The 18,804-nt window shown below is 43.8% G+C and overlaps 1 protein-coding gene across 3 annotated transcripts in view; it reads left to right on the forward strand.

The window, feature by feature from the left end:
• Dsp (desmoplakin) overlaps positions 1–16,863 on the forward strand; it is a 51,224-nt gene extending 34,361 nt beyond the window's left edge. For 2 of the 3 annotated variants that reach the window (XM_031357956.1, XM_031357955.1), the window contains exons 13-24: positions 282–408; positions 1,204–1,405; positions 2,048–2,274; positions 3,204–3,370; positions 3,672–3,810; positions 5,109–5,302; positions 6,191–6,353; positions 6,908–6,991; positions 8,091–8,198; positions 8,742–8,840; positions 9,633–11,927; positions 12,969–16,863. In XM_031357956.1, the coding sequence (XP_031213816.1) occupies positions 282–408; positions 1,204–1,405; positions 2,048–2,274; positions 3,204–3,370; positions 3,672–3,810; positions 5,109–5,302; positions 6,191–6,353; positions 6,908–6,991; positions 8,091–8,198; positions 8,742–8,840; positions 9,633–11,927; positions 12,969–16,202 (7,039 nt within the window). In that variant the 3' untranslated portion in view covers positions 16,203–16,863. The remainder of the gene's footprint in view (positions 1–281; positions 409–1,203; positions 1,406–2,047; positions 2,275–3,203; positions 3,371–3,671; positions 3,811–5,108; positions 5,303–6,190; positions 6,354–6,907; positions 6,992–8,090; positions 8,199–8,741; positions 8,841–9,632; positions 11,928–12,968) is intronic. The other variant, XM_031357957.1, reaches the window with a different exon arrangement.
• Positions 16,864–18,804: the final 1,941 nt, after the last annotated feature.

Here is an 18,804-nt window from a genome sequence, read left to right on the forward strand (position 1 = left end):
GTGTATATATATATATATATATATATATATATATATATATATATATATATCAAAGAATCAGATAGCCTGTCTCAACCAGGATGATTTGAATGATCTATATGACTATAGATAAAGTCGAGAGTATACTTCTGGGAAGTAGGTTAGTCTGAATCTATTGACATGTTGGCAGTTTTGAAAATCACACAATCACTCCATAAGGTTTGGTTTAGATTTATGGGCAGTTGTGCAAACCCGTCCAGGTTTTCTGTTTGGGCTGGAGTGTTTTCCTTTCTGCCTTCCAGGATTGAGCAGTACTATGAAGCCATCTTGGCTCTGTGGAACCAGCTCTACATCAACATGAAGAGCCTGGTGTCTTGGCACTACTGCATGATTGACATCGAGAAGATCAGAGCCATGACTATTGCTAAGGTATGTCTCAGGGACTGCCTAAAGAGCCACACGATCCAGTTCACCTATTTACCGGACAGATGAAGATTTTGTTTCCCACCATGTGAGGCCTCTCAGCCTTTCACAGGACTGGTCTGTCCACTACTGCACAGAAAGGAGTGTGGCTCAAGGGTAGAAAGCTTGCTTAGCAGGCATGAAGTGTGGGGTTGTTCTGGTAGCACCACAAAACAAGGTGGAACCAGCACATGGCTGGTTGTGAGACAAACACACACACTCCCTGAAGAGACCTGACAAGCCAAAGTACTTATGGAAAAGACAGATTGGGCCCCCATCTCCTTAGAGATAATGGGAATGAGATCATACCTAGCCACTAGAACAAGGCAGAAGGGGAGGTCGGGAGGAATTCTTGGAAGAAATCTGAAAGCATCCCTCTAAATCAGAGGTCCTTAAGGTGCAGCTGGTAGAGCCTTGGGATGAGGAGTTCTTTAGTGAAGTGTTAAATGAAGAGGAGACAGGATGGGAAGTTTTAGGACCTTTGAGCCCCTTTATCTTTTTAGAATGGCTATGCTGCATATGCTTTATTTACAGTTGAGTTTCTGTGTACTATTGTGTTTGAAAAAAAAAAAAAAAACATCCTGGGAAGGAAAAATCCACTGGCAAGCTATGGCTATGTTTCTTAGAAACACTGATGAGGCCCCCCAAGACCTTTTACATCTTAGCCTATGATGAGGACTGACTGCCCTGCCCACTCTGTCTTGCATGGGGGTATGAGGGCACTCATTTCTCCCCAACTCACCACGCCTGATTCAATTCTAGCTGAAAACTATGAGACAGGAAGATTACATGAAGACCATTGAAGACCTTGAGCTCCACTACCAAGACTTCATCAAAAACAGCCAAGGCTCGGAGATGTTTGGAGATGATGACAAGCGGAGGATGCAGTCTCAGTTCACTGATGCCCAGAAGCATTACCAGACCCTGGTCATTCAGCTTCCTGGCCACCCCCAGCACCAGACAGGTCAGTCTGCACCATCTGCTTTCTTAGTATCAGTCACATAGGTGGTTTGAAAAAGAAAGCCACCCGTGTAAAACTATTTCTTTGAAAGATACATAGTATGCTATGTGTTGACATAACCAAATACCTGAAACTGTGTAATTTGTAAGGAAAAGGCATTTATTTAGTTTCTTTTTTATTTACTCTGATGGCTGGGAAACAGTATGGAGCCTGGTGAGTGATCCATGGCTTTGTCATAATTCAACAGAGCAGCAGCAATGGGAATGGTGGCATATAGAAAGGATGCCTTTAGAATAAACCACTCTATTGCAATCTGAACAATGCCAGAAACTTAACCATCCCCCAGGAGACGGACAGTCGTCCTTGCTGAGGGTGGTACCCTCATAATCTAATCATCTAAGAGGCCTACCTCTTTAAGGTCCTGCTACATAAGGATGTTTACATTAGGGACCAGTCTTCTGGCACAGGAATACTTGAGGGACAATAAGCCTTCTCTACTACATAGTAGATATAATAAAGTAATTTGTATACCAGAGTTCTAGAATCAAGTCACAGGGAGTAGGTATATTTTCGTTCAGTTAAGGTACCTAGCACCTTGCCAGCTTGGCAGTCGCTCATATTTATGGTCCTAACCTATTTTCACAGTCACCAAAACTGAAATCACTCACCTGGGTACCTGCCAAGATGTCAACCACAATAAAGTAATTGAAACTAACAGAGAAAACGACAAGCAGGAGACGTGGCTGCTGATGGAGCTGCAGAAGATCCGCAGGCAGATGGAGCACTGTGAGGCCAGGATGACGCTGAAAAATCTCCTGTTCACAGACCAAGGCTCTACACACCACATCACCGTGAAAATCAACGAGCTGAAGGTAGGGTCTGCTAACATTCATCTCTTGATTCCGCAGGTCCTTATGCTTATCTGTAAATGAAGAAAACCACCCCATGGCTCATATGTTTATAGGCAAGTGTATTTGTTTTCCATTGCTACACTAAAGCTAATTAATCTTAAGAATCACAAAGCTACAGTACAGAATATATGTATATATGTATATATATGTGCATATATGTATATATATATATATATCCTAGACTTGTGGTATATGTATAACTATGGAAGATATATTTATTTTAAATTATATTTATTTTAAATTATGGCAAGGTCAGAGAGGTACAGGCACATGAGTATGGGTTCCCACAGAGATCAGAAGAGGGTGTCAGATTCCCTATAGCTGATGTTGTAGGTAGCTATGAGCTGTCCCAGTTAAGCGCTGGGAACCCAACTCAGGTCTTCTGCAAGAGCAGTATAGGCTCCTAACCACTGAGTTTCTCCAGCCCAATGTGGAATAATTTCCAGTTTTTAAAAAAGAAAGAAAATTGAGAATTGTGTGAACTGGGGGATGTTAAGCTGAGTGAAATGGACCAAGGGCAGAAAGACAGACAGTATGCAATTTCACTTATATGTCCAATTTAATAAGGAGTCAAATGATAGAAACACATGCCTAGTGATGACCGGGGTGGGCCAGAGAGGAAGTTCGGAGAATGTAGGTCAAAGGGTACACGTTTGCAAAAGATAAATCTGAGATCTGGCATGCAGCAGGGGACTGCAGGTAATAATGTATTTATTGAAATTTTGCTATGAGTGTAGATTTTAGGTGCTCTTACCATATGCAGTGTATACAAGCGATGTGGCAGGCACCTGACAGGAACCTTTGTTATACAGAGCAGGAGGTATACAGCATGCTGCATACCCTGAAGAGTCACACAGCTAGTGACATGTACCCCCCTCCTTTCTTGACAGAGTGTACAGAATGATTCACAAGCCCTGGCGGACGTTCTCAATCAGCTTAAAGACATGCTTGCCAACTTCCGAGGGTCTGAAAAATACTGCTATCTACAGAATGAGATATTTGGACTATTTCAGAAGCTGGAAAATATCAATGGTGTCACAGATGGCTACTTAAACAGGTATGCACTGCTAATGTCGCTCAAGAATAGTTGACACTTTCAAGTTTTGTTTGCCTTCCCTTTTGGTGTGGGGATAGAGCCAGGGTGACTGCTCTCTCAATGAGCCACTTTCCCAACCCTGTCAAGCTTCATTCTTGCCTGATTTTTTTCATTATATGTGCTTGGCCTATTTGAACTTGTGCCTTAAAGACACCTACCCTCCTCCCAACTGCTTTTACATCATCCTGTTTCCCAAAAGTGACCAAGAGAACCATTTGATTACGTCACTGGAAACTTTAGCCAGGTCTTTTGTTCTTTGCAGCCTGTGCTCTGTAAGAGCGCTTCTCCAGGCTATTCTGCAAACAGAAGACATGCTGAAAGTCTATGAAGCAAGGCTGACGGAGGAGGAAACTGTCTGTCTGGACCTGGATAAAGTGGAGGCTTACCGCTGCGGGCTGAAGGTAGCGTGAAGGGTTGGAACTATAGCCTGGCCCCCAGGAAGTGATAGAGAGCTTAGCCCTCTGCTACAAAGGCTCATTAAGCTTCATGAGTGTTTTGTTTTGAGAATTATTGTAGGTTTACAGGAAAGCTGACAGGACAGAGCCCATATAGATGGTACCTAGTTTCTTCTAGTATACCAGTGTCATGCATTTGTGTGATCTACTTAATATGATTGGTGAGTTGGTAATGACATATTAGTATAGGCTTACATCCATGTCTTTGTTTTATAGAAAGGGAGGTTCTCATGTAGGTCACTGTCTTAGTCAGGGTTTCTATTCCTGCACAACATCATGACCAAGAAGCAAGTTGGGGAGGAAAGGGTTTATTTGGCTTACTTCCATATTGCTGTTCATCACCAAAGGAAGTCAGGACTGGAACTCAAGCAGGTCAGGAAGCAGGAGCTGATGCAGAGGCCATGGAGGGATGTTCTTTACTGGCTTGCTTCTCCTGGCTTGCTCAGCCTGCTCTCTTATAGAACCCAAGACCTCCAGCCCAGGGATAGCACCAACCACAAGGGGCCCTACCCCCTTGATCACTAATTGAGAAAATGCCCCACAGCTGGACCTCATGGAGGCACTTCCCCAACTGAAGCTCCCTTCTGTGATAACTCCAGCCTGTGTCAAGTTGACACACAAAACTAGCCAGTACAGTCACATAGGTCTCAAAAGCACTATATAGCCAAAGGCTAGCCTAAAACTCCAGCTCCTCTTGCCTCCATGTCCAGGCACTGGGATTATACCCCACCCACAGCCTGTGCTTTACCCAGATGTGCAACTGGGTTTCATGGGGTTTGGGGCCTTTTTGCTTTTATTGTCCACATATCTACTGTCTGTCATTGTCAGGGAACTCTGTTTTCCAGTGTCCATTAGCAGGAACAGGATGCTAGTGATTTGTAGTGGTAATCGTTGGTGAAGTCCTGAGTTAGAAGGATTTCTTCACTTCACTCTCAGCGATAGGTGGTAGTTTATGCCTGTAATCTCAGTACTTGAGAGGCAGAGGCAGGGGGATTGCTATCTTGGAGATACTGAGGATCAAATCCAGAGCCTTGTGACTAATAAGCTTCTCCAACCCCGAGCCATGTCTCCAGGCCTTCCTCTTTTAAAAGTCAATGATACGAGCCAGTATGTATGTAGCTAAGAATGGTACTTTGCCTCAGCACCAGAAGTAGATAAATAAGTAATAAATAGTGACTCGGGGGTGGCATACAAGGTGGTTGAGGAGATTAATTTGTATGCATCTTTCCCTCTTTAACTTGCAGAAAATAAAAAATGACTTGAACTTGAAAAAGTCGCTGTTGGCCACCATGAAGACAGAGCTGCAGAAGGCACAGCAGATCCACTCCCAGTCCTCACAGCAGTACCCGCTCTATGACCTAGACCTGGGCAAATTCACTGAGAAAGTGACACAGCTGACGGATCGTTGGCAAAAGATAGACAAACAGATAGACTTCAGGTGTGCCGGCCTCCTTCCCTGGGTCCTCCCGGTCGGGGGTTCAGATCCCACCAGCACTATCGCTGTACTTGGCCAGCCTGCTTTCTGTCGTTAGTTTTGACTATTCTGAACATTTTATACAAACGCACATATGCAGGGTGTAGACTTTTGTGAGTGGCTTCTACACAGTGTGTAGCTTCCAGGCACCCTGTCTGTTGTGGCATGCTTTGCGCATCTCTTTTATTTAATCTCAGTCATTTATTTCTGTGGTAGTGGGGATTGAACCTGTGACTTTCCCCATGCTAGACAAGTGCAGTGCCTTTGAGCTACTCCCCAAAGCCCCTGATTGTTTTTTTGTTTTGATATTGGGTCATGCTATGTAGCTCAGGCTGGTTTGGAGCTTGCACTCCTGCTGCCTCAGCCTCCTAAGTACTAGGATTATCGGCATGTACCATCACATCTGAGTATTTTTTTTTTCATCTGTCTTTAAATTAAATTTCTGCCAGTTGAATTTTGCCTATTTTTTAGGTTTTTATGGGGGAAGCGGTAAGTTAGGATCTCGTAACCCTGCCTGTCTTCCAGTGCCCCAGGCAGTCAAGCGTGGCCTCAAACTCTTGATTTTCCAGCCTCTGCCTCCAAAGTTCTGCCACATGCAGTTTTTCATCTCTTTTTACTGCTGGCAACTATTCCTTCATTTGGAATTGTGTCCTAGTTGATGGATACTTGGGGTTTTAGTTTTGGGATATGATGAAAAAATGCTTTGATAAATATTCACATATAAGTTTCTGTGCTCGCAGGTTTTCAGTTCCTTTAGGTAGACACCAAGGAGAATTGCCAGCTGACTTAATGTGTTATGTATTTTAATATGTAATGAGTGTCTTAATAATTGTATACAATTTCCCCCCGTAGATTGTGGGACCTGGAGAAACAAATCAAACAACTAAGGAACTATCGGGACAATTATCAGAGCTTCTGCAAGTGGCTATATGATGCCAAACGCCGCCAGGACTCTTTAGAGTCCATGAAGTTTGGAGATTCTAACACAGTCATGCGGTTTTTGAATGAGCAGAAGGTATAGCCCCACCTTGTCAGGCCAATGCCCTGTTGAGATTAGTTGCGTTTAAGCTGTGTTTGCCCCTGGTTTGAAATGATGAATACGTCATGTTATGGATCCACCTTGTGATTGTTTAAGGAGTGCATAGAGAAGCAACTGGGCTGTTAGAAAGAAATACAACTGAAGACTAGTGATAGTGGAGTCATAGTAAAGAATCACTAGAGCTGAGAGTAAGTGCATGCATTGCCTGTAATCTCAGGAGCTGCGGGTGGGGGCAGAGAGAGGAGATCCTTGAGTTCAGGGCCAGCCTTGACTCTATCTCAAAAAGAATTAAAAAATAAAAAGAAGAAGAGATGGGCCTATATTATACAGTAGTGCTGATTAAAGGACTCCTCTTATAAGTGATAAATTTCTTCTCCTGTCTGAATGAAGCAAAGTTCTTCTCCTCTCAAGCCATTACTGAACACGAGTCCATATAATAATAGACCAAAGGGGGGAAAATGACCACCGTAGAAGTGAAGTGACACTTAAATTTGTATGCTTTAACATTTGAAATATTTTGTTCTGTATAGAACCTGCACAATGAAATATCTGGCAAACGAGATAAATCAGAAGAAGTGCATAAAATCGCTGAACTTTGCGCAAACTCAATTAAGGTATATCGGTTCCATTAAGAATGTTGGCACACCATGGGAGGGTATAGAATCTAAATTCACTGTAGTCATCTGTGAAAATACCAAAGGGTTAAAAAAGGATGGTTGGTGAAGGTTGGCAGGATGGCTCACTTAGGCGAGGGTGCTCATTACCAAGTCTGACCCCTAGAACACAAATGCTAGGAGAAAAGTGGCTTTTCCAAGTTGTCCTCAGACCTCCACATGCATACACTCAAAAGAAATATTTTAAAGATTCAAAAGAATGTTGGTATTTCATCAAGAATATTTATTAATTACATTATTTGCTGTTTTGCTCTATAGCCTATAAACTGATTAAAGGTAGTGACCATCTATACTCTGTCCTGAAGAACCTGTGTAGGTTTGTTATTCATTGAGTTCAGGCTAAAAAGATAGCTCAGCCATTCAAGGCTCATACTTCTTTTTAAAAATAATTTGCTTATATTTATTTTATGTGCATTGGTGTTCTGCCTGCTTGTATGATTGTGTGAGAATATCAGATCCCTTGGAACTGGAGTTCCAGACGGTTGTGAGCTGCCATGTGGGTGCTGGGAATTAAACCAGGTTCCTTTGGAAGGACAGCTAGCTCTTAACTGCTAAGCCATTTCTCCATCCCCAAAGCTTACACTTCTAAATGGCAAGAGTTTGGGTCCTGTTTACTTTAATTCATTGCACTTTGGAAATATCCCTGTGGAAAGGGCTAGTCTTTATTCATTAGGTTGGCACTCTGTGCAAAAATAGACATGCTTCACTTATTAACAATATTAACTGATTACTGTTAAGGGCCTTTGTGAGAGATTTTTCAAAATAACTTGATGATATAAATCCATGGAATTATAACTGCTATTGATTGAGGCAGGAGTATTGCTGTGAATTCAAGGCCAGCCTGGAACAGACAGTGTGCTCTAGACCATTCAGGAACAGAGTGAGACTTTGTCTCAAAAAAACAAAAACAAGCAAAGATAGGTTTCCTAAGGACTAGAGTACATAGCTTCCGGATAGAGTATCTGCCTAGCAGGCAGGATCCTGGGTTTGAATAACCACCAACACAAACATGCTTCCCTTTAACTTTGTTACTCTGCAGGATTATGAACTGCAGCTGGCATCGTACACCTCAGGACTGGAAACTCTACTGAACATACCCATTAAGAGGACCATGGTTCAGTCCCCATCTGGGGTGATTCTGCAAGAGGTATGTAGTAGGTCATTACATATCTCAATGTTGACTTCGACCACCATAAGCCATTAATGTCTGTTGTCACTTCTACCCTGCCCTGTTTCCTACCATGCTGCAATACATTCCTGGTACAGAGTATCCACTGAAATCCAGGGCTTATTACAGTCTCCCTTCGGTGTGAGTCAATACACATGACACAGTTTAGGAAGTCAACTGTGGAAGTCTGAGTGTGTCGTTTATGTGCTGGAGTAGATATGCCATATTTGGTGAGGTAGACTCCTAAGAAGTGGAAGCTATGTAGGAGATTTCTAAAAGACAGCTTTCCCCACAGATGTCTGAGAAGGTCAGCTGGATCGGTGAGCATGGGACAGAGATGTCTCTGGTCCTTGTTTTGCTGGATTTCTATATTCTGGATCTAGCATAACTGATAGATGGGGAATTTACTGTTTATCTTACAATGCCACTCTTATTATTTTAAGAAGGCAAGATTATTCAACTTGTATAGAACTTTTAAAAAAATGTAATATACGTAGATTTTCTTTTTTCTCTTTCTCCAAGGCTGCAGACATTCACGCGAGGTACATTGAACTGCTTACAAGGTCTGGAGACTACTACAGATTCTTAAGTGAGATGCTAAAGAGTTTGGAAGATCTGAAGGTAATTCGTTTCCTTAAAAGGTTTTTTTTTTTTTTTTTTTTTTTTTTTTTAAAGAAAGAAATAGCATATAACTTTGTTATCTCTGCTTCATTTTAACACAGTTTGGTCAAATTGCATTTCTTCCAGTTGGTTTAATGCACTTTCAGTCTGGGCACAGTACTTTACTTTGTTAAAACCTTATGGTTTAATTTAGTGCTTTATTTATATAAAATTTTAGATGGGCTCACCATAGCTTAACTGAATTTTAATCTTTAATGTTAAGTAATTATTCAATTTATTTTTCCTTTTTGAGAGTAGTATTGAGTTTATATGGATATTTGCTCTATATCATTGAATACATGCCATATGATGGATCAACTCAAAAGCTTTTTGGTTTCATTTTATGTGATCAAACAAAACGAAATGAAACAAAACAAAAATTTTAGGCTGGCCTCAAATTGACAATCTTCCTGTCTCTGTCTCTTAAGTGTAGGATTACAGGATGTGCCACCATGCATAATTAATCATAAGCTTTTGATCATGGAGAAAGTGATTTCATTTTAAAAAATGAGGAGACTGGAGTTCAAAGTTGATATATCAGTCTCTAAGATCTTGTGAACAGCCAGTGGAAGCATTGTGGGGGGCACGGAGGGTCTTCAATTGTTTTCTGGTCGTTTTGATCTGATATCATTGTGTGTGTGTGTGTGTGTGTGTGTGTAAAATACACATGACTCTGAAGAGGAAAGGTGCTGTTTCTTCCTTGTGCTCCAAAGTGCTTTCTTTTTAACATGATTTCTGATTTTATATCCATAGTTGAAAAATACCAAGATTGAAGTTTTGGAAGAGGAACTAAGACTGGCCCGGGATGCCAACTCAGAAAATTGCAATAAGAATAAGTTCCTAGATCAGAACCTGCAGAAATACCAGGCAGAGTGTTCCCAGTTCAAAGCAAAGCTTGTGAGCCTGGAGGAGCTGAAGAGACAAGCTGAGCTGGATGGAAAGTCAGCCAAGCAAAACCTGGACAAGTGCTATGGTCAGATCAAGGAGCTCAATGAGAAGATCACCCGGCTGACCTATGAGATCGAAGACGAGAAACGCAGGAGAAAGACCGTGGAAGACAGGTTTGACCAACAGAAGAATGACTATGATCAGCTGCAGAAGGCACGGCAATGTGAGAAGGAGAACCTTGGCTGGCAGAAGCTGGAGTCCGAGAAAGCCATCAAGGAGAAGGAGTACGAGATAGAGAGGTTGAGGGTTCTGCTGCAGGAAGAGGGCGCCCGGAAGAGAGAATATGAAAATGAGCTGGCAAAGGTAAGAAACCACTATAATGAGGAGATGAGTAATTTAAGGAACAAGTATGAAACAGAGATTAACATCACCAAGACCACCATCAAGGAGATATCCATGCAGAAGGAAGATGATTCCAAGAATCTCAGAAACCAGCTTGACAGACTCTCCCGGGAGAACAGAGATCTCAAGGACGAGATAGTCAGGCTCAATGACAGCATCTTGCAGGCCACAGAGCAGCGAAGGCGAGCTGAGGAAAATGCCCTTCAGCAGAAAGCCTGTGGCTCAGAAATCATGCAGAAGAAGCAACACCTGGAGATTGAACTGAAGCAGGTCATCCAGCAGCGCTCAGAGGACAATGCCAGGCACAAGCAGTCCCTGGAGGAGGCTGCCAAGACAATCCAGGACAAAAATAAAGAGATTGAAAGACTCAAAGCTGAGTATCAGGAGGAGGCCAAGCGTCGCTGGGAATATGAAAATGAACTGAGTAAGGTAAGAAACAGTTATGATGAGGAGATCATTAGCTTAAAAAACCAGTTCGAGACTGAGATCAACATCACCAAGACCACCATCCACCAGCTGACCATGCAAAAGGAAGAGGACACCAGTGGCTACCGAGCTCAGATAGACAATCTCAGCCGAGAAAACAGGAGCTTGTCTGAGGAGGTCAAGAGGCTGAAGAACACTCTAGCCCAGACCACCGAGAACCTCAGGAGGGTTGAAGAGAATGTCCAGCAGCAGAAGGCCACTGGCTCAGAGATGTCTCAGAGGAAACAGCAGTTGGAGATCGAGCTCCGACAGGTCACTCAGATGCGAACTGAAGAGAGCATGAGGTACAAGCAGTCCCTCGATGACGCTGCCAAGACCATCCAAGATAAAAATAAGGAGATTGAAAGGCTCAAACAGCTGGTAGACAAAGAAACCAGTGAGAGAAAGTGCCTGGAGGACGAAAATTCAAAGTTGCAGAGAGCCCAGTATGACCTGCAGAAAGCCAACAACAGTGCCACAGAGACCATAAGCAAACTGAAGGTTCAGGAACAGGAGTTAACCCGCCTGCGGATTGACTACGAGAGGGTGTCCCAGGAGAGGACAGTGAAGGATCAGGACATCACAAGGATCCAGAGTTCCCTGAAGGACCTGCAGCTGCAGAAGCAGAAAGCAGAAGAGGAGCTGAGTCGGCTGAAGAGGACAGCCTCTGACGAGTCCTCCAAGCGGAAGATGCTGGAGGAGGAGCTGGAGGCCATGAGGAGGTCTTTGAAAGAGCAAGCTGTCAAAATCACCAACCTGACTCAGCAGCTGGAGCAGGCATCCATTGTTAAGAAGAGGAGCGAGGATGATCTCAGGCAGCAGAGGGATGTGCTGGATGGCCACGTGAGGGAGAAGCAGAGGACCCAGGAGGACCTGAGGAGGCTCTCCTTAGATGTGGAGGCCCTCCGGCGGCAGCTGGTGCAGGAACAGGAAAACGTCAAGCAGGCTCACTTGAGGAATGAGCATTTCCAGAAGGCCATAGAAGACAAAAGCAGGAGCCTCAATGAGAGTAAGATAGAGATTGAAAGGTTACAGTCGCTCACCGAGAACCTGACCAAGGAGCACTTGATGCTGGAGGAAGAGCTGCGGAACTTGAGGCTGGAGTACGATGATCTGCGGAGGGGCCGGAGTGAAGCCGACAGCGATAAAAACTCAACCATTTCCGAGCTAAGGAGCCAGCTGCAGATCAGCAACAATCGAACCCTGGAACTGCAGGGGCTGATTAATGATTTACAGAGAGAGAGGGAAAATTTGAGACAGGAAATTGAGAAATTCCAAAAGCAGGCTTTAGAGGTATTCACAAATATTTGATCAAAGCTTCACTGTTTCTCCCCTAACTGACTCCAGATCTAATCTCAACTGTTGTCTTGCTGCTTCCAGAATGCCTAATTTCTCTCTCTTTTTTTACTGCTCATGAACTTATTACTCAGATCTATACTATGGCTTTAAAATCATTCCAATATCGTTCACTCTTCACTGCATTGAATGCCACTCTGTTAGAAACCTGTGCTTGGCCCTACTTCAAAAACTTTAGCATGAGAAAAACATCTAAGATACTTCCCACGAATGTGCTGCTCCTGGCTGGGGCTTCCAGTGAGTGCTTGATCGTGCACTTAGCTTGCACAAGGTCCTGGGTTCAGTTCCCAACATCAACGTTTTAATGTACTAAAATACAAGGTGGTCCTTATCTAGTGGTCTGACTGTACATCATCTTTAATTCAATTTTTTTCTTAGTGAAATTGATTATTTCTTACATAATTTTAAATTTCCACCTTACTTAGATGTTTTTTCTGCATGCCTTACCCTGTTGTCTTTTGATTATGAGCCTAACATTTTTTTTCTTTGACTTCTTCTAACAAGCCCTAATTTAAAAATAACTTCTAATATATTTGACTTCTATAGACAATATTTGTGTGGGGCTGGGTGGTGTGTGTGTATTTGTATATTTGTATTGCTTCGTTAATTGTGTCAGTTCAGGTGAGATGTAGGTACAGCAGGGATATTAACTTGGAAGAAAATTGCTCTCCTTTTTTCAAACTATCATTACTGTTAAAAGTAAGGCAGGTCTACGACTTCTAATTATGTCTGTGGAAAAGGACACGAAACAGTAAGTATGAAGCTATTTACCAAACTGGCAATCGACATTTTCATAATTTTTCCAGTAATGTGTCAGGTAGCAAATTAACAGTATACATAGGGAAAATGCAGAGGGGGCAAATGAGACTATGTTTAAAATACATATATAGGAAAGGAGGTTAAATTACATTGATCATATGTTAGCATCTAAACAATATTTTTCCCCATTTCTTTCTTTCTTTCTTTTTTGAATTCTAGGCCTCTAATAGGATCCAGGAGTCAAAGAGTCAGTGCACTCAGGTCGTTCAGGAGAGAGAGAGCCTGCTGGTGAAGATCAAAGTCCTGGAGCAAGACAAGGCGAGGCTGCAGAGGCTAGAGGATGAGCTGAACCGTGCCAAAGCAACACTGGAGGCAGAAAGCCGGGTGAAACAGCGCCTGGAGTGTGAGAAGCAGCAGATCCAGAATGACCTGAACCAGTGGAAAACTCAGTACTCCCGCAAGGAGGAGACCATTAGGAAGATAGAGTCAGAAAGAGAGAAGAGTGAGCGAGAGAAGAACAGTCTCAGGAGTGAGATCGAGAGACTTCAGGCGGAGATCAAGAGGATCGAAGAGAGGTGCAGGCGGAAGCTAGAGGATTCTACCAGGGAGACTCAGTCCCAGCTGGAAAACGAACGCTGCAGGCTTCAGAAGGAGATCGACAAACTCAGGCAGCGTCCCTACGGCTCCCATCGAGAGACCCAGACGGAATATGAGTGGACCGTTGATTCCTCCAAGCTGGTATTTGACGGGCTGAGGAAGAAGGTGACCGCAATGCAGCTCTATGAGTGCCAGCTGATCGACAAGACAACGCTGGACAAGCTGTTGAAGGGAAAGAAGTCAGTAGAGGAGGTGGCTTCAGAGATCCAGCCTTTCCTGAGGGGCGCAGGGGCCATCGCGGGCGCTTCTGCTTCTCCCAAAGAAAAATACTCTTTGGTGGAAGCCAAGAGAAAGAAATTCATCACCCCAGAATCCACAGTCATGCTTCTGGAGGCCCAGGCAGCCACGGGAGGTATCATCGACCCCCATCGCAATGAGAAACTCACTGTGGACAATGCCATAGCTCGGGATCTCATTGACTTCGACGACCGCCAACAGATCTACACAGCGGAGAAAGCCATTACTGGTTTTGATGACCCGTTTTCAGGCAAGACAGTCTCTGTTTCAGAAGCCATCAAGAAGAATTTGATTGACAGAGAAACCGGAATGCGCCTGTTGGAAGCCCAGCTTGCTTCAGGGGGTGTTGTTGACCCAGTCAACAGTGTCTTTTTGCCAAAAGATGTCGCCTTGGCCCGTGGGCTGATTGATAGAGATTTGTATCGCTCCTTGAATGATCCCCGGGATAGTCAGAAGAACTTCGTGGATCCAATCACCAAGAAGAAGGTCAGCTACATGCAGCTGAGAGAACGGTGCCGAATCGAACCCCACACGGGTCTGCTCCTGCTGTCAGTACAGAAGAGAAGCATGTCCTTCCAAGGAATCAGACAACCTGTGACCGTCACCGAACTGGTTGATTCTGGCATATTGAGGCCATCCACTGTAAATGAACTGGAATCAGGTCAGATTTCTTATGATGAGGTTGGTGAGAGAATCAAGGACTTCCTGCAGGGTTCAAGCTGCATAGCAGGCATATATAATGAGACCACTAAACAGAAGCTTGGCATCTATGAGGCTATGAAAATTGGCTTAGTTCGACCTGGTACCGCTCTGGAGTTGCTGGAAGCCCAAGCAGCTACTGGTTTTATAGTGGATCCTGTCAGCAACTTAAGGCTCCCTGTGGAGGAAGCCTACAAAAGAGGTCTGGTGGGCATTGAGTTCAAAGAGAAGCTTCTGTCTGCAGAACGAGCTGTCACTGGCTACAACGACCCTGAAACCGGAAACATCATCTCCTTATTCCAAGCAATGAACAAGGAACTCATCGAAAAAGGCCATGGCATTCGCCTACTGGAGGCACAGATCGCAACTGGCGGTATCATCGATCCAAAGGAGAGCCATCGGTTACCGGTTGACATGGCGTATAAGAGGGGTTATTTCAACGAGGAGCTTAGCGAAATCCTTTCAGACCCAAGTGATGACACCAAAGGCTTTTTTGATCCAAACACTGAAGAAAACCTCACCTATCTGCAACTGAAAGAAAGATGCATCAAAGATGAGGAAACGGGGCTCTGCCTGCTGCCTCTGAAAGAAAAGAAGAAACAGGTGCAGACTTCACAGAAGAACACCCTCAGAAAGCGGAGGGTGGTCATAGTTGACCCGGAAACCAATAAAGAGATGTCTGTTCAGGAGGCCTACAAGAAAGGCCTTATTGATTATGAAACCTTCAAGGAGCTATGTGAACAAGAGTGTGAATGGGAAGAAATAACCATCACGGGATCAGATGGCTCCACCAGGGTGGTCCTAGTAGACCGAAAGACCGGCAGTCAGTATGACATTCAAGATGCTATTGACAAGGGCCTCGTTGACAGGAAGTTCTTCGATCAATACCGATCAGGCAGCCTTAGCCTCACACAGTTTGCTGACATGATCTCCTTGAAAAATGGCGTTGGCAACAGCAGCGGCTTGGGCGGGAGTGTCAACGATGATGTTTTTAGCAGCTCTCGACACGACTCCGTGAGTAAGATTTCCACCATATCCAGTGTCAGAAATTTAACCATCCGAAGCAGCTCTCTGTCTGACCCCCTGGAGGAGTCGAGCCCCATTGCTGCCATCTTTGACACAGAAAATCTAGAGAAAATCTCTATTACAGAAGGTATAGAGCGGGGCATTGTGGATAGCATCACTGGTCAGAGGCTTCTGGAGGCTCAGGCCTGCACGGGTGGCATCATCCACCCTACCACCGGTCAGAAGCTGTCTCTTCAAGATGCAGTCTCCCAGGGTCTCATTGACCAAGACATGGCCACCAGGCTGAAGCCTGCCCAGAAGGCCTTCATTGGCTTTGAAGGTGTAAAAGGAAAGAAGAAGATGTCAGCAGCAGAGGCAGTGAAAGAAAAATGGCTGCCCTATGAGGCAGGCCAGCGCTTCCTCGAGTTCCAATTCCTCACGGGAGGCCTTGTTGACCCGGAAGTGCATGGGAGGATCAGCACCGAAGAAGCCATCCGTAAAGGTTTCATCGATGGCCGTGCAGCTCAGAGGTTGCAGGACATCAGCAGCTATGCCAAAATCCTCACCTGCCCCAAAACCAAGTTAAAAATCTCCTACAAGGATGCCATGAATCGCTCCATGGTGGAAGACATCACTGGGTTGCGCCTTCTGGAAGCCGCCTCCGTGTCCTCTAAGGGTTTGCCTAGCCCTTATAACATGTCAGCCCCAGGCTCCCGCTCTGGTTCAAGGTCCGGATCTCGCTCAGGCTCCCGCTCTGGCTCCCGCAGCGGGTCTCGGAGAGGAAGCTTCGATGCCACGGGGAATTCTTCTTACTCCTATTCCTATTCATTTAGCAGTAACTCTATTGGGTACTAGTGGTCAGAAGTAGTCGCCATACCTTAGAATCATTTGTATGAATTTCTACTTTATCTTAAGAAACAAAGAAAACCTGGTGCTTGCAGGATAGCTGTAGAACTCTCTATGCTTAAAAATGTAGCTGCAATAAAATTTCAGTAGTAAAGGCTCATTTAGCTCTGTAGCTTTCAGTTCAACTAATGTACTTCCATATAGTGAATGAGAAGCAGTAGTCATTTGTAAGGATAGCACACACTGAATTTGGAGTTTATTTCTTCCATGTTTTGATCAACTCTCTATAATTTTTCTTAGTCTATCAGGTCCAATTTCTGTGTCTGGAGATATAAGAAATTACACTGACTACTGGTGGCTTTGTCCTTAATGTTGTCTCTCACCTAAATAGTTCCACTTTCTGCATTAGGAGAAAACCGGCCCCACCCCACTCCAAGTATTTTGGCCCAAGTTTCCTTTAGTTTGAGAACATAGATTGTATCACCCATATACTCCTGAATACACTTGTTTGGTTTGGTATTACTTTGACTATGTCCACAATAGCAGCAATCTTAGCTTTTTGTTAGCCAAGGTTTTCTGTTTATTTGGCTTGTCATTCTCCATGTGCTTTAAAAAAAAGGTGTCTTTATGAAGTTTGCTGTTCTGGCAATAAACTTTTAGACTTTGGAAATTTCTGTGTACTGATTTATAATTAATTTATACATACAAGAACATTTAATTGCTGATTTTTATTCATCATAAAATAGGTCTAAGTCATTTATTTACTAAGAAACCTAATAAGAAAGGGGCTGGCGAGATGGCTCAATGGGTAAGAGCACTGACTGCTCTTCCAAAGGTCCTGAGTTCAGATCCCAGCAACCACATGGTGGCTCACAACCGTCCGTAATGAGATCTGACACCCTCTTCTGGTGCTTCTGAAGACAGCTACAGTGAATTACACTGGAGCGAGCGGGGCAGGAGCGAGGGGGGGGGCAACAGAGGTCCTGAGTTCAATTCCCAGCAGCCACACACATGATAGCTCATGGTCATCTGTACAACTATAGTGTACCCATACACATAAAATAAATCTTAAAAAAAAAAAAAAGAAAGCCCATCAAAATACTAGTTTGGTTTTTTATTTTTAAGAAGAGATGGTCTTCTATACTTAGTTTTTTTAAACTTAGTTCTTTGGAAAGAAGCTTATAAAGATGGATCATTCTAGAAACCAAAGCCCTGCTCTGTCTTATTCTGGATAGTATGTTTCAGAAGCACCAGCCAAAAGTATCATTGTACTATGGCAAGAAGTAAAATGACTGAGACCCCTTTCTGGATAGTCTCAAAGTAAACCATGTTGCATTTTATTCCTCAAAAGGAAAAACAAAACTGTTCTTGACTCTATGGAAAGGATCCCTGAGGAGTTCTTGGCTCAACACTGAAAAATAAGGAATGGTTTATTCTGCTTCATGATTTCAGTTCATAGTCCTTCAGTTCACAATTGCTTCTGGGTGCATATTGAGGCAGAACCTCATGGCAGTGGGGGGATAGATACTTTAGGGTGGGCAGGGAGAGGAGGAGAAATGGAAGAAAGAGACTTGCTCCGGGTGGCCTACTTCTTCTAGGCTCCGCCCCAAAGCTTTCTTAGTAGCTCTACTCAGACCAAGCCTTCTACGTTGAGCCTAAAGAAGACCCATTGTGTCTGGTATTAGGCAAGGTACTTCGAGAATTCAATAGAATTTACAAGTCCACTGACTGTAAGACATTTGCAGTTTGTATGGGGACAGGAGACACATAAAACAATTAGTGGGACAATTTCCATCCATCAACACGAAATACACAGATTTTGTGGAGATAAAATATAGAACAGCAGATAAAAGTGCTGACCATGAAGAACAAGATCAGATATACTTTTGCTATTGGGGGCTTTTGGTACCAACTGAACATTACCTTTATTTTCAATGAACAGGGTATTTTTCCTTCATAGTGGTACTCTTTTTTGATTTCCCCCCTCATAGTCCATCTCCTCTTTCTCTCCATCTCCTAATTTGGAGCACTCGAAGTTAATTTCATTCACTAATGAGTTCTGCATGCCATGCCATAGATCTTAGGTTAGAAAAATATAGTATAAAAATAGCCCCTGTAGCCAGGTGGTGGCGGCACAAGCCTTTAATCCCAGCACTTGGGAGGCAGAGGCAGGCAGATTTCTGAGTTCGAGGTCAGCCTGGTCTACAGAGTGAGTTCCAGGACAGCCAGGGCTATACAGAGAAACCCTGTCTCAAAAAAAAACAAAATAAATAAATAAAAGGAAGAAGAAAACTGAAGATGCTGGAGTGGAGGGAGGGAGAGAGAAGGAGAGAAGGAGAGAGAGAGAGAGAGCTTTCAATTCTTAATCACCTCAGACCTCTTGCCACAAACAAATATATCACCCCTGAGTTCTGGAGTCTGGAAGGCCACAATTCAGGTGCTGCAGAGTTGACTTCTGCTGAGACTGATGGTTGCTTGTGGCAGAGCATCTTTTTCATTATGGCATTTGTTTTATTGCTATTTGTCCCTCCTACTCCTTCTGTTCCCCTTGCTGGTTCCCCCTCCCCCACTCTTCCTCCTTTCCCTCCCCTTGCTGGTTCCCCCTCCCCCA

Source organism: Mastomys coucha, unplaced genomic scaffold, assembly GCF_008632895.1.
Source record: "Mastomys coucha isolate ucsf_1 unplaced genomic scaffold, UCSF_Mcou_1 pScaffold7, whole genome shotgun sequence".
Lineage (NCBI taxonomy): Eukaryota > Metazoa > Chordata > Mammalia > Rodentia > Muridae > Mastomys > Mastomys coucha.